We start from the raw sequence: 27,550 nt of genomic DNA, 5'->3' as shown, positions 1-27,550 counted from the left end.
TTGCTGAGAGGAAATAAAATTCTAGATGTCTATTGATAAATAAACTATTTTTAAAAAACCTTATTGTTAAACACCATGCGCTACATTTAAATTATTTCAACCACTTAACCCCTCATAACAACATATATGTAAATTCATAGTCCCACTTCCAAGACTTTATAAGCACTTGGAGCTATTAATCAAAGTGTGAATTGACAGGTACACTACTGTGATAATGATAGGTTGTGAAATCAGTTATGCAGAACTAATCCTATAATGATAGACCTCAGGTTTATGTCAACAGACAGAGTGAAATAGCAAACATTTTTTTTTAATAACAGACAGCTTTTAAAAATATTTAAAGGGTAGGAGATTTAAATGCCTGGTCAGCTCCCTTGATGGTTCAAATGAGTTTATCCACTTAGTACGCACATTTATGTCTGCCTTTAATAATACCAAAGGGCACTTGATCAGTCCCAAAGGGCAACATGCCGCTACCAAAGTGCACAGTACCTCTCCCATAGGTGTCCCAGGACTATATCAAAAAGAGTACCCTCCCTCTCATAAAGGTTATCCTAACTCTCCAAAGAACTCTGCTAACTTTAGACCTTCTCCTAATAAGTGTAAAGTGCCCAAGCGGTGTTTTGAAAACCCCACCAATTAAAACAGGATCTAACCGAAGGCAGCTGAACTTTAACACTTGCAGCTGCCTCTGTGAGCCACGGATCTGCACAGTACAACCCGCCCTTGTTCTCTCACCTTCCCCCCTGCCCCCCGTCACCTCTCACCCCAACAAAAGTGGTGGGGGCTGGGTTCAGGTAAGGCACTTCCAGATTTGGGCCTCCTGTGCCACTTTGGATAAGCTGGAGACCATCTGAATCTGCACAAAAATTCAGGCAAATGCTAGCATTGAGGTGAAAGTGAAATCATTAAGGACGCTTCTCCAAAAGCATAAATTGTAAGGGTTATGAATGTTGTGCGTAAGACATTTAGAACTGTTATCATATAACCTGTAGAAATAAATACATTCACACATTACATCATTTGCTATTCATTCAATTTTATTATTTTAAGGTTTCAGTACATATAATGTTCCCTGCTTTATAGTGAAAGCTCACAACAGCGAGTTGCAATACAGAATTTATTCCACCAGGAATATCTTTGAAGGTTACCAGATTTCCCTTATTCTAAGAATAATTTCTAGTAATTCATATATCTTTAATGTATTCAATATATATTTTATTACTAAAAATAGCCTTTTAAAATAATTCAGTAACCATTAAACAATTATAGGATTCAAAGTGAGTCTAACCATTTAAAGCAAAAATGTAAGCTCATTGACCAAAAACATCAATGGCTTTGCAAAGATTTTCCTTTTAGAGCAGAGCTCAAGCTTCCCTTGTATAACTCTGCTCACAAATGGCACTGATGTCTATGTCCTAGCTCTGTCAGTATCAGTCACAAATAGCCTAAAGTAGAGGTTAGAACCATTCAAATATGGTAACAGAGTTAAATTGCTGGTGTTTCTGAATTGAAGAGATAATATGAGAGGAATAAATAAATCAGAAGTTTTATGTTTACATGAATTTAAATGAGTCACCAAAGAGAAGACAGGAAATGGACTACGATAATATCTTCTCCAATGAAATGATTAATTAAGGAGAAAAAGGTGCACACATCTTGCAGCAAGATATTAACTAATATGATCCACATCTTAAATTCCTCCATTCTAAATGTATGGTATCAGCCATCTAGCAGCTTCTATTAGAATTATATAAAAAAGCATGGAATGAAAAATGTTCAGTTGGTGCATCAAATCATTCCTTTAATTTCCTTTCCTTTTTACGTTATTTTCTTAAACAAAATTAGTGACACCCAAATAAATGTAACAGAAGCATAATCTGAAGAGATCTCTACACTAAGAATACTTTGGGAGGATTTGATGTCAATTGTATCGCCTCTTGTCATGTTTAAAATATATGGAGCAAAAGTTGACTTCAGTCTAGATTTTTAATCAAGGTTTTTAAAAAAAACTGCAAGAACTCTAGACCTGGAGCTTTTTGCTAAGAAAGTTAAGCATTTAATTCTTCCTCTTCGGATTTCTTAAAAACTGCTTTCTTCGATTTAGTTTAATTTTCTTAGGTGCAGGAACATTCTTGATTTTCACTGTTTTTCTGTCAGCTGCCAAAAAGGAAACAAAATGTCAAGGAAAATGAACATATTTTGATGTCCGATACAGCTATTATATCCAACAATCCCTTGACACAAATTAAGTGTATTTTGTTTAACACAGAACTGACTTTTTTACAACTCTGTTTTGATATATAAGGAAGGTTGTTTCTTTAAATAAATGCTTCGCTCACAAAGAAAACATGTCCTAGCAAGCATGGAAGTACATATATATAAATAGGTAGGGAAATACGTTGTGAAGAGGACATAAGGAGGCTAGAAAGGGATATAGATACTTTAAGCGAGTGGGCAAAGATCTGGCAAATGGATTATAAGGTGGGAAAATGTGAAATTGTCCATTTGGACTGACTGGATTCAGGGATGATGGCCAGAATTTTTCCCTCATCGGGCAGGCCCTGTTGGAGCGATCGGGAAGCCGGCTGCAACCCACAATCGGCTCTGCTCCGCTACTTCATGCGGGCAGGCCAATTAAGGCCCACCCTGCGTGGATCGTGAGCTACAGCACCGAGCACTACCTGTGCAGACAGGGGGAAGAGGGAGAGCCGGGCCTAGTGCACAGTTTGTGCATGTGCGAGAAAGAGCGCTTCAATCTCCCTGAAGCACGGAACTGCCTCAGGGAGGTTGAAGCGCTTTTTAAAAAGATTAATAAAGACAAAAATTTAATAAAATATGTCCCATCTCATGTGACTGTGTCACATGAGTTGGGATATGTTTTTAGTTTAAAAATAAAGTTTTTATTAAGCGTGTAAAAGCTTTAGGAAACTTCATCCCGCTCGTGGATGAAGTTTCCTAAAAAATGTAAAGGCTGCTTGGCCTTTTCGCCTGCCTGCCAACTTTTAGGTTGGACAGGCAGCATAAATTTCAAGTTAATTACCTTGTTAATGGCCTTGATAGGCTTTTCAATTATTGACGGGCACGCAGCTGACTCCAGTGCACACCCACCGAATGTAATATCATGTGAGTGCGTGATAACGTCGGAATGCACGCCCGACGTCATAGCATGTTATATCACACTCAGGTGTGTCGGGTGCGCACCAACACACTGAATGTAAAATTCTGGCAAATGTTTCTCTTGCTGGGGGAGCAGGGGTCACAGTTTCAGGGTACAGGGTGGACCACTTAGGACTGAGATGAGGAGACATTTCTTCATTCAGAGAGTGGTGAATCTGTAGAATTCTCTACCACAGAAGACTATGGAGGCTAAGTCACTGAATTTTTTAAGAAGGAAATAGATAGACTTCTAGATTCTAAAGGCATCAAGGGGTATGTGGAGAGACCGGGAGTATGGTGCTGAGATGGAGGAGCCATGATCATACTGAATCGCAGAATGGCTCGTAGGGTCGAATGAACTACGCTTGCTCCTGTTTTCTATGCTTTTCTTCTATATTTTTTGGCAAGAAGAATAGAAAAGAAGCAAATTTTCTAAATACTGAGAGATTGCAGAGCTCTGAGATGCAGAGGGATCTGGGTATCCTAGTACATGAATCACAAAAGGTTAATATGCAGGTACAGCAAGTAATTAAGAAAGTTAATAGAATGTTACCATTTATTGTGACGAAAATTGAATACAAAATTAGGGAGGTTATGCTTCAGTTATACAAGGCTTTGGCAAGACCACATATGGAGTACTGTGTACAGTTTGGTCTCCTTATTTAACGAAAGATGTAAATATGTTGGAAGCAGTTCAGAGAAGATTTACTAAACTAATACCTGTAATGGGTGGTTTGTCCTATGAGCAAAGGTTGGACAGACTAGGCTTGTAAGTACTGGAGTTTAGAAGAGTAAGAGGAGACTTGATTGAAACATATAAGGCCTGAGGGGTCTTGACAAGGTGGATGTGGAGAGGATGTTTCCTCTTGTAGGAGAGTCCAGAACTTGGGCTGGGGGGTGGGGGGGGGGGGGGTGGGGGGGGTGGGGGGGGGGGGGGGAGGGGGGGTGGTGGTCACTGTTCAAAAATAAGGGGTCACTCATTTAAGACAGAGGCGAAGAGAATTTTTTCTCCCAGAAGGTCGTGAGTCTTTGGAACTCTCTTCCTCAAAAAAGTGGCAGAAGCAGAGTCTTTGAACATTTTTAAGGAAGAATTAGATAGATTCTTGATAAGCAAGGGGGTGCAAGGTTATCGGGGGTAGGTGGGAATGTGGAGTTGAGGTTACAGTCAGATTGGCCATGATTTTATTGAATGGTGGAGCAGGCTTAAGGGGCTGAGTGGCCTACTCCTGTTCCTAATTCATATCTTCATATGTTACAGATTTCAGTTATTTTATTTCATTAGGTATTCAAAGAATGGTCCAAGCTATTCAATTCAAATGCAAACATTTTCCGGGATTTGTTTAAATAGGTGTTTGACTGGCAGAAGGATAATCAGGCAAAGTGACTTGTTATGATCATATTTAGGGGCCTTTAGCGTTTAAAGAACACCCATCAATTAATTGACAGATATAGGCAACAAGGTTTCACGATTTTTAACAAAAAACAACTTTATGGTTTGTATAAAGAGAAATTAAACAAAGCAAATACCACTTACTTAACATTATTGCTTAAAAAGACATATTCTATTAACTCAATTCTACTTTTTGCTTCCCCCAAAAGTTTCCTCACCTTACTAAACCTTGAAAGTTCATTCACTTTTCCTGGGGCCAACCCAAAAGGTATGCCACAGGCCTCTGGAATTTACATTGATTCTCCATAGTATTCCAGTTATTCCTCTGAGGTAAGATTCTATGGGTGTCCTTCCATTAGCTGTTGGCTACCTGACCCTCAACCTTCTCCTTTACTGACTTCATGATTGTGGATGCCTCAGCTCCTTGTTCGGGTTGCTGGCAGATATCCAACTGCCTTGCCACAGCTTTCCACACCAATCTACTGACTGCCATGAAGCTCTGTGGGGACCGCTGTAGATTTCTTCTATTAGCTGCAAGCTAGAGCAAATCCTACAGCTGCATTTCCCTCACAAAACCAAAATTGAACTATTTACTTCTGTCAGCAAACACATACAGATGAATTAAACAAAATAAATGTCTAATCCCACATCCCATTCCATGATGATGTGGCATGCTTTGAGCTGATTCAAACAGAAGTGCAAACAAATTATTTTACCTTCAACATAATTCTTTGATTCTGTAACTTAAATGAATAATTTCTACTTCTAATGGAGTCTTATGACCCTCTTTCCCAGAATTGCTGGCTTTGATCTTCGTTTTATGGAGATAATTTTAGACACACCGGCTCTACCAAAAGGCCCAGAAATGGATCTATTGCTCAAGGTTTCTTCACTATCAATTCTGACGTTGTAAGATTCATAAGTTAGCTTTATAGTGTAATTAACTCCAAGTTTGTTTAAATTGCATTTACTTCAGTGTTGCTTATCAGGTTCTCAATCAGATTCCCCTATTTTTCTAAGTTATAACTTCAATTCCCTAGCCACTTGTTATATTCCAAAACATTCGAACCACAAACTAGACATTCACAACAGGTTTTTCTTTGGTAGTGCTGAAGAAAAGATTGCCATGCAAGTCTGCTTAGTTTATCACAAGAGACACGGCGATCAGTTATTTCCTACTTGACTTAAGTTGTTGACATAATGATAGGTAGCCAGACCTGACCTGATCAGTTTGCAAAATCGAAACAAAGATTGGGTCGACTGAGGTGTGTTGTGAAAAGTGGGGATGATGAAAGAAGAGTGGCATTGTAAATGAATGACGTACACAGGGTGGATTTCTGCCACAGCATAACCATGTTCAAGTTATGCTGAATTAGGATGTTCCAACCAACGTAAAATAATTGGGTATTGGCAATTACTTCTTGCATTTCATAAAGGAGTGTAATGGCCCATGTGCTTATTTGGAGGTTGGGGTAACCCTATGGCCAGGATATTCAGCTCGGCGTGCAGGTGCACACCTGACATGCCCAAGCATGAAATAGTGCGTGATGACGTTGGGTGAGTAACCCAATGTCATCATGCACTCGTGTGATATTTTAGTCGGCAGGCGCGCACAAGAGTCGGCAGCGCACCCGCTGACAATTAAGAGGCCTATTAAGGCCCTTATGCTGGTAATTAAGTTGAATCTTTCACTGCCTGTCCAACCTTATGGTTGGCGGGCAGGCGAGTAGGCCAGGCGGCCTTTGCATTTTTTGTGAAACCGCGTCCATGGGCAGGATGAGGTGAATAAAAAAGCAATAAAATTTTTTTAAACTCATTTTCAACATGTCCCTCTACATGTGGGGACATGTCTATATTATTTATTATTCTTATTATATTATTTGTTTATTCTTCATTTTTCATTTTAAAAAGCTTCAGCTCCCTGAGGCAGTTCTGTGCCTTTAGGGAGCTTCCAGAGAGCGCAACACCACAAATGCGCAATTGTCAGTGCTCCTCCTGCCCCCAGTGCTGAGGCTCTCAGTGCCAGCCAGTGTGAAATCACAGTGGGAGCCTGACCGCAGGCAGCAGACTGTTTCACAGTGACTCCTGGGCCCACCCACAACACCCGCCTGACGGAGGCAAAATCCTGCTCTGTGTTTTATGTTGTGGTCTTGGTCCCTTTAATAACTAGGTTTCTGTGAACTTCTTGTAAAAGCAGCTGCTTTCCAGTAATTAATCATGTGACCAAGTTGCCTGGGAACTAAACTATAGAAAAAGGCGTCAAAATAAGTTAATTTTGGGGTAAGTAGATTGTGTGTATGGTTCTGTTTCTCACAGGTTTTTGGAGTTTTACACAACCTGGCTAAAGAACAGGGAACATCTTTTTCTAGCAGAATTCAGTTGAAATTTTGTCTGCTGGCTTAAAGAGTTTAAAACTCTGGTGAAGTGACGGACTCCTAACAGTCAGTTGAACATCCAAACATAGGCACATTGAGAAAAGACAGAGAGGGAGAGAGAGAGAGAGTGGGCGGCGAGGGGTGAGGAGAGAAAGAGAGGAAGAGAGAGAGAGTTTTTGTTGTAAGACTCTAAAACAGAAAATGCTAGAAAAACTCAGCAGGTCCAACAGCATCTATGGAGAGAAAAAAAACAAGAGTTAACATTTCGAGTCCATATGACTTCTTCAGATTTAAAGCTTTAGCTCTGAAAAAGAGTCATATGGACTCAAAATGTTAATTCTGTTTTTTGTCTCTCCACAGATGCTGTTAGACCTCCTGAGTTTTTCCAGCATTTTCTGTTTCTGTTACAAGGACACAAGTTAGCTGATGTTTTGCGTTCTGAGGAAGGATCACGTGTCTGAATTATCGACTGACTTGTGCTCTCTCTACAGGCGCTGCCTCACCTGCTGAGTATATCTAACTATTTCTATTTTTGTTTCAGGTTTCCAGCATCTGCAGTATTTTTGCTTTTTGGTCATAAAGAAAGCTGCATCTTGGATCTAGAGTAGTGAATAGATTGATGCCTGAAGAGAGTCAAAAAAGAATCCTTGCTTAGCAAGTCATGAATCCATTAAAGAAGCCTATGTTGAGACAGGTTGTATCATTTTATACCAAAAATGCAACAAAAACTTGTCAGGTTATAGCTTATATGACTAACACCTTGAGTGAAGTGGAGCAAAAGTGTTGCAGGGCTCTGATTCTCTCCATTCCTTAGTCTTGTGTTCCTCCATTATTGGCAACCATAGCTAAGCCATCTAGGCCTCTTGTTCTGGAAATCCCTACCCAAATCTCGCCACCACTCTTTCTTCCTTTAATGCCCTTCTGAAAATCCAGCTCATCACCCACCTCCTTCTTGGAGGTCGAATTCAACCTTTTCTAAGAACTCTGTGAAGCACCTTGGGACTTTTGCCTGTTAAAGACACTAACTGCAAATCGTTATTATTAATACTCAGAATGTTCCTCCCTTATAATTGGTGTTATCAATGGCGGGTATCGAGCAGCCACTCCAATTTGTTCCTACTGTGTAGAAAGACACTTATTTTCCCTGTGTAATGCAGGCGCAGTTAAACCCAAATCTATGCTGTTCTAACAAGCTGCTGAACGGACCATCATGTGTTGTACACATATGTGTTGCCTGGTGGTGGTGAGGTGAGCAGTACAGTTTGATTTGCCGAGATTGTGCAGCAATTACTTTTCACATAGGAGAGTGCAGTTTAAATTGCGGAGCATTGAGCACGGATATGACACTCAAACGGAATGCTATTGCTTCAGGTTTAATGGTATTATCAGGTTAATTGATATGTTCCCCCTGCAATGTTTTGTTGGTTTGCTTTTCGGGGTCAGCTCTGCTGCTTTCAGAGCTTCGGTAAATTAAGAACCTTTTTTATTCTTACATGCAGCATATAATTCGTTGATTTTGGGGAGAAGTTAAATGTTACAATCTGACCTTGTGATAACTTTCATTTCCAGCAAATACATGTTGCAACGTTTTTTTTACAGGAGCGTACTAATATTTTTTTCCGTGTTTAATATACGTGCGTATCTAACAAAGGACTTGAACTTCTGTTACCAAGCGGTTCAATCTGCGAACCAGATGTACGTACGTATACGCAATGTAGTATATAATGATTGGGGAAGTATAAATAGTTACTGATTAATAATATCATTCTGGAAAATCTCATTTCACCTTGTGATGACATCGCTCTGTTGCATTTTTTGCTGTTAAACTTTGTGATATCTTAATCAGAATGAGCGAGGGGAAAACATCACTGAGAGATGATATTCCAGGTCACCAGACTGCAACAGTAGCGATGTATGAAATATATTACGAATGTTAAACAAATGGTTTTATTTATTTGGCTGCACTGGGACTTGGCTTATGTCGTAGTTCTGCACATAATTTCAGGAAGAACAATATTAGATGTGGGTGTGTTGGACATCAGTAGGAGCGACTTGAGTGAAGGCTGAATATGACGTGCTGATAACTTGAGATTTGGGGAAGATGTGTAGAAATAAAGTGCTTTATGTATCTTCTACCACCTAGTAGCAAAAATGTAATTTATTGTACTTACCTGCATTTAAAATATTAATTTCTATAATAGCTATAATAGCCATTGAGCGTGTTCAATGCTCGCAACGTCCAAATAAACCCTTTGGGTGGAATTTTAGAACAGCGGGATTTTACGCTCCAGCTGAAGTCAGTGGAGTTTAGAATGGCTCTTCGCATTTCACGCCCAGTCCCCGCTGTGACAGAGCAGTAAAATTTTGGCCAGAGTTCCACAATTGGGGCACGTTGTACCTGGGCCGTTCTGCAATTGGGGCACGGTGTACCTGGGCCGTTCCGCAATTGGGGCACGGTGTACCTGGGCAGTTCCGCAATTGGGGCACGGTGTACCTGGGCAGTTCAGCAGTTGGAGCACGGTGTACCTGGGCAGTTCGGCAATTGGGGCACGGTGTACCTGGGCAGTTCCGCAATTGGGGCACGGTGTACCTGGGCAGTTCCACAATTGGGGCACGGTGTACCTGGGCAGTTCCACAATTGGGGAGTATGAACTTGTGCAATGATGGTGAATTGCCCATTATTCTATGAAAGTGACAAGTTCAACCCAAAGCCAAGTTTGAATTACTTTACTGAAACAGATCAGAGAGACCTTTAGCTGCCATGCACTTATGTGAACAGACTCAGTGCATTCTGAAAGAGAAACATAATTTGAACATGGATTGGCTTCGCGAGGGTGAAATTTTACCTGACCAACCTTTTTACCGATCTCGGAATTTTCACTAAACTTATTATGGAGGTTCTTCTAGATACATTTTTGTACAAAATAAACATTTTCGGGATGGAATTAGTAATCACATGGGAAAATATGGATTGATAAGGAAGAGCCAGCATGGATTGCTAAAGGGAAAATCATGTGTAACTAACTTGCTGGAGTTTTTTGAAGAGGGAACAGGGAAGGTCAATTAGGCTAATGCTGTTGATATGGTTTACATGGACTTTCAAAAGGCATTTGATACAGTACCACACCACTGAGCAGATGGGGAGAAGCTGTTCCTGTTCATAAAGGATCAAGAATGAGAGGGCACAGATCAAAAGTGATTTGCAAAAGAGGCAAATGTAACGCAAGAAAAAAGTTTTTCACACAATGAGTGGTTCGAATCTGGAATGCACTGCCTGGGAATGTGGTAGTGTGGTGGAGGTGGGTTTAATCGAGGCTTTCAAGAGGTCATTAGATGATTATTTGAATTGAAACAATGTGCAGAGGTACAGGGAAAAGGCAGGGCAATGGCACTAGGTCATGATGCTCATTCAGACAGCCGGTGCAGATATGATGGGCCGAATGGCCTCCTCCTGTGACATTAAAATTCTGTGATTCTGTGATTTTTTAAGCATAATGGTACATCCTTTGGAAACTGTTCAACATAAAGGAATTCCTAACCCTCACAATAGGTGTTTCTCCTTTCCTGAGTAGATTGGGAGAAATGTATAGCATAAGTTGTTCATTCATTCACATTAAAATGCAGCGCTCAGGAGCTCACGTTCAACTGACACTTTTTAGCAATTCTTTGTATCATGGCTTTGCATATCTTTGTGCCTCAAGTAGTTAAATTTTTCTGATGTAATTTTTAATACATTCCGTCCAGGGTGATGCATAGCTGAGGGGAGGGGCGGAGTAGGGGTATTGCAAGGCATGCAGTAGCACATCGAAGGTTCAGGTGGAATCATAAAACTGTGAGAGCGTGAATTCTTAATATTTAAACACCTTAGGTATGCTGCTGCTTTATGGCAGTGTCATGTACTTTTGTCTTCTTTACATACAATAGAAGCTAGTGTATTCACAATACTCGCCAGGAAAATAATTGGATGTGGCTGAGGTAGCTCAGCTGAGTAACAAAACATGTGCATATTTGCTATTGAAAGTGAAATGGCTTTCTCTTTAACACAGTTGAATACCAAGAATACAAAGAGCTGTGTATCTTAGAAAACAGATAACTTTCTGTTCAACAGAAATTGAACAATTTCCGTCTTCCATTTCATGTTCAATATTTTCTAATCCTTATTTGTTTTGAAATGCTTATTAATGTCTGCCAATTCTGTGTGAGATATTTTTAAAAAACTGCGCACAGGGCCCCACCAACTCTAAATCCGATGCTGGCTATCCCTTGGCACACCTGAGCATGCATCTGAATGATGAATTATGCCATTAAGGTTAGACCTCAAAATTCAATGATATTAGTACTTGAGATTCCAATGAATCTTCTGCAGTACAAATCAAACTGTCTTCGACACTGAATCAACTCCAAAGTGTGTTACTTTGAGTTCAGCTGACAACCAAATGTAGTTAAAAAGTTCCAACCAATCTCGGAAGGCCCTTTGTTGTTAGTTGTCAACACTGGTTAATCAATTAGAAATACCTATGATTGGAAAGAAGAAGTGCTACAAGTGGATTCATACTAATCAGTTAAAACCTTTATGAGCCAAAAGTTAGTCAGATGTTAGAAGAAACAAAGCAGATAGGAATATTAATCATGCTGTCGCTGTTATAGATGGATCAACTTAACATGCCAGGGGAAGGCTCATATCCAACCTACCCAAATTACTGAATGAATCAGCAACTGTGACACCCAGCCCTCCATCTGGACTCCTGCTATAGGAAATGCTGGGATCACTGATCACTGAATTAGTGTCCAAATGAAGCTATATTGTGCTCGACCCGCAAGCCATCATTCACAGATATCAGCTTCTTACCAAAGGATTTCATTTATCTTACATTTAAATTTCAAACTCCAAACTAAAAATTATATTCCTAAAACGCATGAAAGAAGAAATTACATTTTTGCAACAATGAGGATTAGGATTGAGTTACAATGGTGGATGGATGAATAGGGAAGTGATAAATTGGAAAGAAAGTCAAATTGAGAGCCTGAAATTTTAGGTTGGCATGCGGGCGCAATTAGCGGGCCCGCGAATGGCCAGGAAATGGACTGCCAACCGTGATTTCATGCTGCCAGGCTAATTAAGGCCCACCCAATGTGAAATGCGGCTCCCCAATGTTCGGGAAGGGCAGGGCAGTGGCCTGTCTGCCATTGGGTCCAATGGTGAATTGCCAGCCGGTTTATAAATGGCACAGGCAGCCCCTGGAATGCTGCCAGCGATGAACACATCTTCAATGTTGTGACCATGAAGCTATGTCATCAAGTGCGGCTGCAGACACCAGATGGGAGGGTAGATCAGCTCCCCTGGTTTTCAGAAGAGTGACTCACGGTCCTCCTGGAGGAGGTGGCTGCCAGGAGGGACACCCTTGTCCTCAGGGATGGGAGAAGGAGTGCACAGCACCTTACCAAAAGAGATTAGGAGGAGATGGTAGCGCTGGTCAGCAGCCATGATGTTGTCCAGTGCCATATGAAGTTTAACAACCTGCTGCGCTCAGCAAAGTGAAGTACCGTGTTGGCATGGATCAGTGTGTTGAAGTGTTAAGGGCCTGCCGTCCTCTGTGGAGCTCAGAGTCTGAGTGCCAACTGTCAGTGATGCCAGAGCTAGCCAAGGGGGTGAGCCCTGGCTGCTTGGTCTGAGTGCCTTGTGGCTGGAGGGTCACAACACCTTTATGCTCTGCAAGGCGTTCCTCAGGCGTGGTTGGCCAGACAGCAATGGTGCTGCAGGTAGAGAGTGGACTAATCCACGCTCCTCTGTCCTTTCAGAAGAAGACGACCTATAACAACATTGAGAGGTCGCGGACAGACAGAGTCCCCCAAATCCTCCTAATCCTAACGAGGTACGAGCAGGATGCCCTGGAGCTGGAGAGGCGCCAAGCACCTCAGCCAACCGGCTGCAGAGAGGCTGGGGTGTCAGACGAAGGTAAGAGTGCAGTGCAGAGAGGTGAGAGTTTTGGATGGTGCAAACATTCTTGTGTCATCTCATCATTGATGGGGGCTTCAAAACTGAAGTCCCCATTGATCATTGAAAGATGATGACACCATGATGCAGATCTCCATTATCTCATACCTGGCATGCACATTAACAGTGTGATGACTTTAACTAATGACATTGTTGCTCTCCCTTAGATTTGTCACCACGTATCCAATTGCCGGACGTTGAAGAGCCACCCCTGACGCCAGAGGACACCAGACTTCACACGCACCTGTGTCACACTCACTCTCTGAACCAGGTACCAACACAGATACTAACATCTCGGTGGCTGTTAGATTGGTGGCTAGAATGTTGATGGCATAGCAGTGAGGGCACTTCACACTCGCTTGAAATGTAGGTGGAGGTGGAGACTGCCCAGGGCACAGGCAGTCAGAGGACTGCTGGAGACCAGGACGATGCTCAATCGAAGGCTGATAATGAGCCTCTGGAGTCGTCCATTAGGCGGCAGATGCTGGATGTCCAGTGGGATGTGTGGGAGGATCTGGAAGAGATCCATGAGGGTACGCATGTCATGGTCCCAATTATGGAGGAGTCCATGCAGAGCATCAGTACTGCATTTACCCTCATGGCCGAGTGCACTGCCTCTTCCATTGAGAATGGCAACTCTTATGGTGAGGCGGCTCCAGGAACAGAATCAGGGTTTCCTGGGAATCAGACCTGCAAAGTCTCAAACAGGCACTGACCTCCGGTGGTCAATGTCAATGTTGGAGATGGTCGAGGCACCCAGTATCCCAGCTTGGAGCCCGTCCATCAGTGGTGAGCATGGAGGTCCAGAGCGACCTCACGCTGGTGTATGAGCTGCTTGTTGTCTTTGCGAGCTCCTCTCAGGGCACTCTGGATTATGGCAGCAGCTCCTCCACCCCTCTGACAGTGACTGTAACATCTGATGAGGCTGCGGCGACTAGGGAGATGCCAGCCATGGCACTGGCCACTCCCTCCCAGGCAGGACCAGCACAGGCTCTACCTCTCCAGAGGTAGACCACCAAGGTCATCAAGGCCAACAGGACAGCAGAGTGAGCAGGCTGCCAGTGAGGGGGGACCACCTAGATGTAGTACCCGCAAACGAAAGTTTAAAGCACCATAAGCAGAAGAGGAACAGGTCACGGGTGATCTTCTGTTGTACAATGCTTTGTTTATGTTTACTGGTCTTGGGTTGAAGACCAGAGCAGGTTCTGTTAATTTGCTTGGATTGTCAATTTGAGATAATTTTTTTTGTTCTGATAGCCTGAGTGCACTTTGCCTTTTATTTTTGGTGCAGGGTACGCCAGCATGTAGCACTGCATGTGCCTGGCTATAAATCTTATTGCACAGGCACTGAGTGGACTTTGGGTTCAAATGAAAGGGTAATTTCAGACTCTCATGATGGAGGCGGCAGCCCTGGGATGAGATGGGAGCGGTTCTTTGGCAGCCTAGCTGAAGGAACGTTGGATCAAGATGTCACTGCCTCCCTGGAGGTTACCGAGGTCTGGCTGCATACCCTCAGCATTTTCCTCACCGTGCTCCACTTCAGACTCACTACTGGATTCATCCTCTGTGACCTGTGGAGCTGCATTAAGGTCCTCTTCCTCCAGTGGGTGCCCCCATGCAAGTGCCAGATTGTGGAGAGGGCAGCATGCAACCATGATCTGTGACACCCACGCTGTGGGTATTGTAGTGCACCCCTTGAACAGTCCAGGCATCGGAAGCACATCTTCGCACTCGCTTGAGATGCAGGCGGAGGTAGACACTCCTATTATAATGCTGCTCTGCCTCTGTTCTTGGGTGCCGGAGAGGCGTCATAAGCCACCTTTTCAACGGATGGTCCTTGTCACCCAGCAGCCATCCATCCAGTCAGGGCGGAGCACCGAAGAGCCTCAGCACCTGGGAGCATCTCAGGATGTAAGCGTCGTGGGAGCTGCCAGGTTACCTTGCATAGACGTGCAGAATCTGCATCCTGTGGTCACACTATCTGCATGTTTATGGAGTGGAATTCCTTCCTGTTGATGGCCCACTGACGCCTTGATGGCCACATGTGTGCTGTCGATTGCACCCTGAATGCAGGGGAATCCAGCAATGGCCATGAAGCCTCTGGCTCACTCAGCCTGGCTGGCCTCGTCCATGTGGAAATGAATAAATGTCATTACCTGTCTGAACAGAGCTTCTGTCACCAGCTTGATGCATTTGTGGACAACTAATGGGTCACTGCACAAAGATCCCCTACTGACCCCTGGAAAGGTCTGGATTCATAGAAGTTGAGGGCCACTGTGACCTTCAGTGCCGCTGGTAAAGGGTGTCCATCCACACAGTCGGATGTGATCTCAGGCCCAATCATAAGGCAAATGGATGTCACAGCCTCCCTGGAGAAGCGGCACCTCCTTTGGCATTGCACTTCGGACATAGTAAGGTAGCTGCATCGTTGCCTGTAAACCTTGGCGGCTCGATAGTTGTGTCTGCTGCAGCCCCTTCCACCTTGGACTACCTGCTGGCCCTGCACCTCTTCTGCCTGCGTCTCTTCCCCCACAGGTCCCTGCCCTGGAAGCTGAATTGGGACACCTGACCTCCTCTCCCCTCTGCCCCTCTCCTCCTCAGAGGAGGAGGTGCCACCTGCAGAGACCACAATCCCCATTACCAGGATAACAGAAGACTGTCTGATACTTGGAAGGGTTCACACAGTCTGAATCCTCCAGGGGCCTTGGAGGCACCAATGAGACCTGAAATGAAGCCTGGAGATGCTAACAATGAAGCCCTGAACTGAGATGAAGCTTCCAGGTAACAATAAGCAACCAGCTGCAAACTCTCTCCAAAACTCCTCACTACTCACACTGGCAATGCTGCCGACCCTTTTTATCCTGCCCTTGGATGAGGTTTTGCAAATTGCCAGCTGCCCCCTTGCCAGTTTTGCCCATGCAATGAGTGTAAAATTCCAGGGGCAACGGAAAATCACTATTATTTGCCTTTCTAATGGCTATAACCGACCTGTTAATTGATGGTGGGCACAGCTCTGACACCCGCACGTGCCCACTGACCAAAATATTTCACAAGCGGGATGATGGGACGCTCCCTTGACATCATCTCACGCGATTTTGTGTCCGATCAGGTTGGGAGCATGCCCACACGCCAACCTAAAAATTCTGCCCTTGGTGTTGCTGAAATCAAGTGGGTACAAGCAATGTGGTGATGACCAACGCTTGGCGAGACAGTGAAAGGAGGGAATATAGAAAGATCAGCAAATATCCTCACTTTTCCTCACCTAGTTTGGGTTTTAAACTGCTTCCTGCACTGCATCCAAGACCAGGGCAAGAAAAACTGCTACTTCTGCTCACAGCCTCAGCTCCCTCCAAGAACATCTTGCGGAATGCCACAGGGTTCTTTCAGTCTCTCTGACTTTTGACTGCAGTCAGTCCAGTGATACAACATTGAATCTGGGTGCTGCCATTGGTCTACAAGCACCATCCATCCCAAGCATCTCCAATTTCCATTTGTGCATGGTTCCTTTAAATACAGTTGAGATTACAGCTCATGCCCGCTGTACAGCTTGAAGATGGCAAATCCAAAAATACAAATTCATTGCTTAAATTCAACTGTGATCACAAATCATGACCCTCTGACATGAGTCCTGGGTTTTGCACACACACAATTTCAATCCTCCCTGCTATGAAACCACTTTCATTGGGACCACTGTCTTGTAAGAAGCCTGTTTAGCAAGCTTGAGTGGATTGTCTGCAGCTACCTCCTCTTAACTCACTTGTTTCAGATTATGGTAAGTTTAGGTCTCTCTTATCATTGATCAAATGCTCTCAAAGTCTAATTTTTGGAACAGATTGCTGTTAAAAAAAGTTTCTGTAACATCCTTTTTTAGCCACATACCTTTGAACCCTCTGGATCCTTATAATTAACCTATTTTGATCTTTTTAACTGTTTGTGCTGATGCTGATTCTAACTTATATGAGCATGTGCTGTTCATATGTTTGAAACTCTCACACCAAAGTGATTGGTTTAAATGTTAAAAACATCTAATCTAAATACAAGTTTTATATACTAGAAAATGTCATGTAAAAATCTGGATCATGTATGAGGTAGGCACATTATGCCAGGACTGCACTTGGGGTCTATTTATCAGGCTGTGCAGCTGGTGTCTTCTGCTTGCTACAGCACAGGGAATAATGTGGGAAAATAGAATTTGGTTCAAAAGAACAAGGGGCTAAAAATTAGATTGTCCCTGAAAAAATGCATGGGGATTATGATGCTGTATTAACTTGCATTCCTCCAAACTTCAAGCTGTCTCTAAATTAGATGGAGGTCGTGCACAGCCCACTGCTAAACTCACTGTGGATTGCACATCTCAGCAAAGGGCCCAAGTTCCCATGGGCCTAACACCCTTAAAGCGAGCCTACTTAAACTAATCCTTCAAATCTTGAAAGGGAGGAGCCTTCTGGCTACAATAAGTGCTGGAAGTCATTATGGAAGAGATATTGAGCAGAAGAAATGGTGCAACAGACCAGACAGCTGCTTGAAGGTCGTTCAATTTCGATCCTGGAGGCCTTGTTTCAGTAGGTGGACAGGAGGAAGATGTTCTGATCCCTCGGGCAGCCTGGAGACAATCCAGGCAGCCACTGGAAAGATGGCTAGAGCAGATAACTATTATGGTTAATGCCAGCTGTCTAACTCTGAGGAACTGGATGCAGAGTCTCAAAAATTTTAATAAGCACACACGCGTGGCCAAGGTCCGTGAATCTATCTTCACATGCCACCTCCTTACACATGAACCAATAGCCTCGCACACTGCTCCATTCACAATCCGCGACTTCACTTACCTCCTAATAGTTTCTATCAAACACAATTCAAATCCTAACATTCGTTGCCTCACCTCTCCCTCACAGACTCAACAGTGTTACAAACATCACTGTCACATCTAGTAGTTTGCACACACTGCCAGCTATTCAACTGTGGCAGGCACATCACTCAATTACAATGTACCACAATTGCTGATACAGTTTCCTCTTTCTTGCAAGACAAAGTGGGCATAATCAGAGACAAAAGCACTTAACTGGCAGGGGCAGGAACTGATGAATGTGTTATGATGTGGGAGCTCTGAATGATTGTATATTTAAGTGTGCATATATATATATATGGATGCAAGGAGGAAAAGGTGGGAAGATGGGGGAGGATGCCACAATTCGGCATCAGTCCATAAACTGGACATCAGTGTTCTCAATCACAGGAGTGTAATTCTGGACAAACTAAAGGAATAACAATGGAATTTGCGGTTGCCTATTTGTTGAGAAACAAATCGTAGTATATTACTGCATTTTTAAAAATTCATGTACAGGATGTGGGCATCGCTGGCTAGGCCAGCATTTATTTCCCATCCCTAATTGTCTTTGAGAAGGTGATGGTGAGCTGCCTTCTTGAATCGCTGCAGTCCACATGGTGTAGGTACACCCACAGTGCTGTTAGGGAGGGAGTTCTAGGATTTTGACCCAACGACAGTGAAGGAATGGCGATATATTTCCAAGTCAGGCAGGAGCCATTATGGGGTAGGTTTAGCCTTCAATAATGGGTGGGTTTGAGTTGGGTGTGAAATTAAAAGTTTTAAACCAGCCCAACCCACCTTGAGTCCATCTAATTCCAGCTTTAACTGAGGTGTGGAAATGTTGGGTGATCAATCTGCTGTCAGGGGACAGCTCAGTCAGTAATAGCTTTCAAAGAAGGTGTGTGCTTCCGTTTGTTTTTAAATCGCCATTCTGATTTTTTACCCTTTTCAGTTGGGTGTTCGAGCATCTTAAAATCCGGAAGGTAAAAGAATTGGAGAAGGTCAGTGCTTTTACGGCCCTGCCTAAGTGACAGGGGGAGTGGGATTGTTCCCTCTAGGCAAACAAGCTTACCTACTTCCATCTCTATTACTCCCTCCAAGTTCCCACCATCTCCACATTCTTTCCATCCCCCAGCTGCAACCTTTTTTGCCTCCATCCCTCCCTGCTGTTCAGCTGCGGCTCTGAGCCACAGGCCTTACCACCCAACAAGTAGCTGACATGTCAATCAGATGTGAAACCTGCAGGAATAAATGGAATAGCTGTCCTGTATTTAATAGCTACAGAACACTGAAAAACCCATACTTCCATGCTTCTTGCCCAGAACTCCTCCCCATGCTCACCCCTGCCCCCTGCTCCAAACACATTTACACATCTTCCCAAATATCAGAGCCCATGTGTATTATTGATTGTGTGACTTACGTGGTTGACATATCTTTTGGCAAATTTTAAGAGAAATAAAGTTATTGTCATTTCCACCACAGCCAGAGTAACTGAATGTCTCACAAGAGCCTTTCTCTTCGTTGAAGTAAAACCGCAGGATATCAGCTGCACAATGTCCTCTGTCTTTGGGCTTGATACAGAATGAGGGTGCAACTGTAAAGCAATCAAGAAATCATAGCTTTCAAAATGTCTAACATTCTATATTAAAAACTATTATTTCATTTAAAATAGCTTAAAATAAAGAAAAATATATCTGAAGATAACTACCTGATATTGGTTTGCACTCCTTCAGGCAAGTTGAAATGTCTTTGAAGTTATTAGCGTTTCCATAGCAGCCACCAAACACAAAGTCCTCACATTGAGCTGTTGTAAAGTTATAGAAATACCTGGTAAAGGAAGCGCGACATGGTCCTACATCTGCCTCCAACCTGCAAATTTTGGGAACCTCTGCGATTAAAAAAAGAATGTTGTTAAATGGATTATATAATGTATCTCTTCATACTGTTTCCCATTTATAATAAATAATAGTTCAACATTACTGCCAGCTATACATTTAAAACGCAACCAAAAGAAATGTTACCCATTTGTGATTGCCGTCAATTTCACGTAATTGGTGAAGGATATCAAGGGATATAAGAATTTACAATATCAACATATATTTATATAGTGCTTTTAGTGCAATTTAATTTCCCCAAAGCTCTTCAGAGGAGAATTACAAAACAAAATTAATCACTGAGCCAAATAAGAAGACATTGGCTGGGTTTTTCCGGTCCCATCCGCCAGCGGGACTGGAAATTTCCACCACAAGTCAATGGACTTTTGGCTGCCTCTCCAAATTTTCCATCCCGCCTGCAATGTTTCCCACCGCAGGCGGGTCCGGAGAATCCTGGCTGTTAGGACAGGTGGCTAAAATCTTAAATAAAAACAAAAACAAAAAAACTGCGGATGCTGGAAATCCAAAACAAAAACAGAATTACCTGGAAAAACTCAGCAGGTCTGGCAGCATCGGCGGAGAAGAAAAGAGTTGACGTTTCGAGTCCTCATGACCCTTCGACAGAACTTGCGTTCAAGTCCAAGAAAGAGTTGAAATATAAGCTGGTTTAAGGTGTGTGTGTGGGGGGCGGAGAGATAGAGAGACAAAGAGGTGGGGGGGGGGGGTGTGGTTGTAGGGACAAACAAGCAGTGATAGAAGCAGATCATCAAAAGATGTCAACGACAATAGTACAATAGAACACCTAGGTGTTAAAATTAAAGTTGGTGATATTATCTAAACGAATGTGCTAATTAAGAATGGATGGTAGGGCACTCAAGGTATAGCTCTAGTGGGTTTTTTTTTATATAATGGAAATAGGTGGGAAAAGGAAAATCTTTATAACTTATTGGAAAAAAAAGGGAAGGGGGAAACAGAAAGGGGGTGGGGATGGGGGAGGGAGCTTACGACCTAAAGTTGTTGAATTCAATATTCAGTCCGGAAGGCTGTAAAGTCCCTAGTCGGAAGATGAGGTGTTGTTCCTCCAGTTTGCGTTGGGCTTCACTGGAACAATGCAGCAAGCCAAGGACAGACATGTGGGCAAGAGAGCAGTGTGGAGTGTTGAAATGGCAAGCAACAGGGAGGTTTGGGTCATTCTTGCGGACAGACCGCAGGTGTTCTGCAAAGCGGTCGCCCAGTTTACGTTTGGTCTCTCCAATGTAGAGGAGACCACATTGGGAGCAACGAATGCAGTAGACTAAGTTGGGGGAAATGCAAGTGAAATGCTGCTTCACTTGAAAGGAGTGTTTGGGTCCTTGGACGGTGAGGAGAGAGGAAGTGAAGGGGCAGGTGTTGCATCTTTTGCGTGGGCATGGGGTGGTGCCATAGGAGGGGGTTGAGGAGTAGGGGGTGATGGAGGAGTGGACCAGGGTGTCCCGGAGGGAGCGATCCCTACGGAATGCCGATAAGGGGGGTGAAGGGAAGATGTGTTTGGTGGTGGCATCTTATATATTTAAGTGAATACAGCATGTTGGGTTCATTATAATGAGATCCAAGATAGAAAGAATTATTACAGGACAAGTTTCCTTTTTTTTTGATTTATCGCTTGAATAATTTGAGGAATGGTATGAAATGAGGCTGAATTGTACAATACTTACCTTGATGGTTGACCATTAAAGCTCTGGTTTGACTTACCTTGTTTACCTACATGATTGAAATGGATTGTTCACACCATTACCAGACAAGCTAGCGGATGCATTCATCCACAAAGCAAAGGGCTAAATCTTAATGAATCACTGTGTTGGAATTTTGAACAAGTGTTCCCTGCAATTTTCATAATTTCTCTAAGTTACAGGTGATTTTTGAACTGTTCAATTTCTAATTAACAGGTCATACATCTTTATAAGAGAGTATGACATTCCCTCTTAACAAGGTTAACCAGGGTTTGTGCCATCTTAATTTTCCTCTGATTAAAGCTAAATAAAATATCTTTCACACAGCATTTTATTAAAGGATTGACTGGAACTTCTTGGCAGCTCTATCGGCAGATTAACAGAACTGTGTGAAACCAAGTCGCATGTGATTACATTTTCCACTTTTACTTTGAGTATTAAAATTAACATGACCCCGGATTCCATCTTTGGTCAGTGCTGAATTAATTTGGTTTAGCTGAGGTGGAGATAGGCGTGCTATAATCTACATTAGTGTCGGGTAACAAGCATCAGAAAGAAAGAATGCCAGGGTTCCCACCCCTGATTGTTATTCAGTGACTAATGTACTATTGCAAAGTGCTTATTTGGGGACATAAAGTAAGGACAAGATCAAGCTCATTGTGAAGAGAGGAACACAGTTAACGTTTCGAGTCCGTATGACTCTTCAACAGAACTAAGTAAAAGTAGAAGAGAGGTGAAATATAAGCTGGTTTAAGGGAGGGTGGGACAAGTAGACCTGGATAGAGGGCCAGTGATAGGTGGAGATAGCCAAAAGATGTCATATACAAAAGGACAAAGAGGTGTTGAAGGTGGTGATATTACCTAAGGAATGTGCTAATTAAGGGTAGAAAGCAGGATAAGCAAGGTACAGATAGCCCTAGTGGGGGTGGGGTGGGGTGAAGGAATTGAAAAAGGTTAAAAGGTAGAGATAAAACAATGAATTGAAATACATTTAAAAATAATGGAAATAGGTGGGAAAAAAAAATCTATATAAATTATTGGAAAAAAAAGGGGGATCGGAAAGGGGCTGGGGATGGAGGAGAGAGTTCATGATCTAAAATTGTTGAACTCAATATTCAGTCCGGAAGGCTGTAAAGTGCCTAGTCGGAAGACGAGGTGCTGTTCCTCCAGTTTGCTTTGAACTTCACTGGAACAATGCAGCAGGCCAAGGACGGACATGGGGGCATGAGAGCAGGGTGGAGTGTTGAAATGGCAAGCGACAGGGCGGTCTGGGTAATGCTTGCGGACAGACCAAAGGTGTTCTGCAAAACAGTCACCAAGTCTGCGTTTGGTATCTCCAGTGTAGAGGAATCTGCATTGGGAGCAACGAATGCAGTGGAATAAATTGAGGAAAGTGCAAGTGAAATGCTGCTTCACATGAAAGGAGTGTTTGGGCCCTTGGACGATAGGAGACAGGAAGTAAAGGGGCAGGTGTTGCACCTTCTACGGTTGCATGGGAAGATGCCGTGGGAGGGGGTTGAGGTCTAGGGTGTGATGGAGGAGTGGACCAGGTTGTCCCGGAGGGAACGATCCCTGTGGAGTGCTGCCAGGGGTGTGAAGGGAAGATGTGTTTGGTGGTGGCATCATGCTGGAGTTGGCGGAAATGGTGGAGGATTATCCTTCGAATGCGGAAGCTGGTGTGGTGATAAGTGAGGACAAGGGGGACCCTATCATGTTTCTGGGAGGGAGAGGAAGGTGTGAGGGCAGATGCACGGGAGATGGGCCGGACACGGTTGAGGGCCCTGTCAACGACCATGGGTTGCCTCCGCATTCATAGGATCATCCTCCGCCATTTCCGCCAACTCCAGCATAATGCCACCACCAAACATATCTTCCCTTCACCCCGCTGGCAGCATTCCACAGGGATCGTCCCCTCTGGGACACCCTGGTCCACTCCTTCATCACCCCATACACCTCAACTTCCTCCCACGGCACCTTCCCATGCAACTGCAGAAGGTGCAACACCTGCCCCTTTACTTCCCCTCTCCTCACCGTCCAAGGGCCCAAACATTCCTTTCAAGTGATACAGCATTTCACTTGTAATTCCCTCAATTTAGTCGACTGCATTCGTTGTTCCCAATGCATTGGACGGTGAGGAGAGGGGAACTAAAGGGGCAGGTGATGCACCTACTGCAGTTGCATGAGAAGGTGCCGTGGGGGGGGTTTAAGGTGTAGGGGTTGATGGAGGAGTGGACGAGGGTGTCCCAGAGGGAACGATCCCTGCGATCTCTCCTCTACATTGGAAAGACCAAACGCAGACTGGGTGACTGCTTTGCAGAGCACCTTCGGTCTGACCGCAAGCATTACCCAGACCTCCCGGTCGCTTGCCATTTCAACACTCCACCCTGCTCTCATGTCCACATGTCCGTCCTTGGCCTGCTGCAATGTTCCAGTGAAGCTCAATGCAAACTGAAGGAACAGCACCTCATCTTCCGACTAGGCACTTTACAGCCTTCCGGACTGAATATTGAGTTCAACAATTTTAGATCATGAACTCTCTCCTCCATCCCCACCCCCTGTCTGATCCCCTCCCCCCTTTTTTTCCCAATAATTTATACAGATTTTTCTTTTCCCACCTATTTCCATTATTTTCAAATATTTCCATCCATTGTTCTATCCCTACCTTTTAGTCTATTTCGATTCCTTCACCGCACCCCACCCCCACTAGGGCTATCTGTACCTTGCTTGTCCTGCTTTCTACCCTTAATTAGCATATTCCTTAGATAATATCACCACCTTCTACACTTCTTTGTCCTTTTGTATATGATATCTTTTGGTTATCTCCATCTATCACTGGCCCTCTATCCAGCTCTACTTGTCCCACCCTCCCTTAAACCAGCTTATATTTCACCTCTCTATTTTTCCTTAGTTCTGTTGAAGAGTCATACGGCCTCGAAATGTTTACTGTGTTCCTCTCTGTAGATGCTGCCAGACCTGCTGAGTTTTTCCAGGTATTTTTATTTTTATTTTGGATTTCCAGCCTCTGCAGTTTTTTGCTTTTATCATTGTGAAGAGAATGGTTATTTGGAAAAGGTCCCAGAGGGTGTCTTGAACCTACATCAGCATCAAACAATGTCTTCAGACAACAAAATTATTGAAATGCTGCAAAGAAAGAAAGCAATCTTTTCTTATAACTGGTCTTGTGAAAACACTTCAAACAAAAATGCTATCTTGGCAGCATCAAGATAGGTGGAGTTGGAGAATAAATTCCAATGGAAGAATGGGATTTTTCAAAGTTTTGAGTCATTCTTTGAAATATGTGTTCAGGAAGAAAACACTCAAAAATTAGGGGCAGAATTTTTAGCTCGGCGGGTGGGTGCGCGCCTGACCTGATCTGATGTGAAATTGTGCAAGATGATGTCAGCCAAGCCTCCCAGCGTCCCCCTGCAGTCGCGTGATATTTTGGTCAGTGGGCACGCGCAAAAGTCGGAGGTGCGCCCGCCGACAATTAAGAGGGCAATTAAGCCCATTAACAGGGCTATTGACTCCGATTTTTCGTGGTCCATCGAACCTTATGGATGGTGGCCAGGCAAATTGGCCAGGCGGCCTTTATGTTTTTCATGAAAGCTCATCCAAGGGCGAGATGAGGTTTCCATGATGAAATAAAATATAAATAAATTTCTGTGGACAGCATTTTCAGTAGCTAAATTTTCAGGTGATTTTTTATAATGCAAGGACACTTTGAGCTTCTGAAACCTTTATTTTTGATTTTTCAGGCCTTCAACTCCCTGAGGCAGCTCTCTGCCTTTAGGGAGCTTTCTCTTAGCACTGGCCCACGCCAATATTGACGTCAGCATCTGCTCTCTTCCCACCTTCACCCCGGCAGCACTGAGCTTCTCAGCATATGTTACATGCTGGCTGGCCGTTAATTGGCTAGCCAGCATGAAATTGTGGTCGGCGGTCTATTCCCTGGCCAATCCTGGGCCTGCTGATCACGCCTGCCCACTGACTTAAAAATTCAGGCCTAATTTAAAAAAATAATAAAGTAGTCCCACTAGATATAAAATTTCCTATAGAATGACCTGAAAAATTATTTTGAAGATGCTTTTCAAAAAGGAAATTCACCTCGCATTAGAATAAATGCAAAATTATATTTTGTTCGTTGAATCGGTCATTTGTAAGCACCAGTTGCACAGTTCAGTTTTTCCGTTATTCAAACTCTATTTAAAACTGTTCGGGTAAGCAGGAACTCTCACCCTTCCTGTCACGGTTTCTTTTTCCTAAATGAGCATGTCCTGTTGGCAAAGCTTTACATTACTTAACAGGAAAAAATGTTTGAACAGAAACTTACTTTTAATTCTTCGGCAATGCAATGTGCACTCCCTTACAGATTCAAAGTTATTTTCATTACCCCTGCATCCACCATAGATAAATTTCTCACACTGCTGAGTGTATCTGTTGTAATAATAGCGATGAGACGAGGCCTTACAGGGTCCTGGGTCTGGTAACAATAAGCAGTCTTCTCGGCTGTCTAGAAAATTACAGATTGCTACATGTAACTTCTGTAAAATTGCATGATAACTTGAGTTATTAAACAAATGGCTTGGTGCCAAGAAGCATGAAACAATGGAAATCCAAACCATTACTGGCTGGGGAAGTACCTCCACAACGTAGAACTCAGAAAGGCGGTAACAGACCCTTGCCAGTGCAACATCAAGTGCACTAATACTGCCTCAGCACTCTGAGCTGGGAAGAAGTCCCCACTTCTGATCATCACCAATGACTCCACATAGACAATGCATATGTATTTGCACCATGAATAGATTGAACTTGTTGTGATGCTGTTCTCCCTATGGTTGAATAATCCATTAACTCTCAGTGGCACAGGTTGTGGAGGGGGAAGCAGGTAACCTTGAGGGTGAATGATGTAGGGTTCGAACTAATAGCTAGGAGAAGGATGGGGCCTGTAACAAGAGTTATAAAAGCTGAATAACATTACTTTGGTCTTTAAAATCTTCAATTGTAGAAAGTTCTGCCTTCCATGTGAATCTCACAACACAAATGTGGTCATTGTGTTATGACTGGCTGGAGAAAGATTACTGGGCAAAATAAATAATTTGAAAACCTCTTGTGACAGAATAACCAAAGCATGATTTAAAAATAGCTTTTGACACTGAAGTGTGAAGGGGAATGTGTATTAAAAAAAACTGCCTTAAAAGGTGTTAGGACACAACAAAGACAAATGCTGTGTGACGATTTACCATAATCACAAAATATTGATAGCTGAATAGAATCATTTCTCTATTCATAAAGCTTTAAGAAACTAGTCACATTCCCAGTTCTTGTGTTTGATACATAAAATAATGCTGCATTATTTAAACATCTAACTTGGAGTAAGTACAACAAACATCAATGTAAGTCTCAAACCATAGTACACAGAGCAGTAAATCCAAGCAAATGTGGACTCTTCAGTTATTGGAGATCCATGCAAACAAGAGTTTTCCAGTGGTCATGGCAGGGTCTACTAGGACTTTTTGCTGTAATTGGATAAGTGTTAAACAAAATTAGAGAAAAATTAAGCACAATGAAGGGTAATTCCGTTGTGATTTTGTAAAAAATAGGATGTATTAATGGTAAGTAACTTAATACATTTGCTGAGATATGAAATGAATCCAGCAGGCCTGGCTATAAACCTCAGGGAGGCTTCATTAGAATGTGATCTCTGTAAGTCACAGTGGTATTCTTAATCAAAATGTTCCATTTCATTTATTCTGTTATGGTTGAAAGTAGAAAAATACAGCTGAACCTTCAGCTATTCACAAATTTGCCCTCGCATTTTAATCTCCAGACTCTATTGCTCCAATGCTTTCCTCACCACCCTTCCACATCCCACTCTATATAATTATCAACTCACCCAAATCTCTTGCCATGCACAACCTACTCACTGATTTCTGCTCACCTCTGTCTTTATTGATCTCCTTTGATTACCCATTCCACAATGAACTGAATTCAAATCCTCATCCTCCTGTTGAAATGCCTTAACTCCTCCAGAAAATGGGAGAAGATTACACCTGCCAACTTTATATCCAAACACAAACCTGCTTTCTTATTCTATTCAACATTAAAGTTGAGTAACTCTTTCAAGTACAAACCCATTTCCATTTGTTTCAGATGAAGTTACATTGTTTCATAATTTGCCATTTGAACTCTTGATCTTGGGGTTACAAACCCAGTACCATAACCA

At 43.0% G+C, this 27,550-nt stretch overlaps 1 protein-coding gene across 1 annotated transcript in view; it reads right to left on the bottom strand.

The window, feature by feature from the left end:
* Positions 1-1,019: 1,019 nt before the first annotated feature.
* Positions 1,020-27,550, bottom strand: part of LOC121276412 (carboxypeptidase inhibitor SmCI-like) — a 39,195-nt gene continuing 12,664 nt past the window's right edge. The window contains exons 2-5 of the mRNA XM_041184767.1: positions 25,658-25,837; positions 19,453-19,632; positions 19,165-19,338; positions 1,020-2,160 (exon numbers count right to left, since the gene is read on the bottom strand). Coding sequence (XP_041040701.1) covers positions 2,060-2,160; positions 19,165-19,338; positions 19,453-19,632; positions 25,658-25,837 — 635 coding nt within the window. The 3' untranslated portion in view covers positions 1,020-2,059. The remainder of the gene's footprint in view (positions 2,161-19,164; positions 19,339-19,452; positions 19,633-25,657; positions 25,838-27,550) is intronic.

Source organism: Carcharodon carcharias, chromosome 3, assembly GCF_017639515.1.
Source record: "Carcharodon carcharias isolate sCarCar2 chromosome 3, sCarCar2.pri, whole genome shotgun sequence".
NCBI classification, from domain to species: domain Eukaryota; kingdom Metazoa; phylum Chordata; class Chondrichthyes; order Lamniformes; family Lamnidae; genus Carcharodon; species Carcharodon carcharias.
Note: the sequence above shows the minus strand (reverse complement) of the source record. Positions and strands in the feature narration are given on the sequence as shown.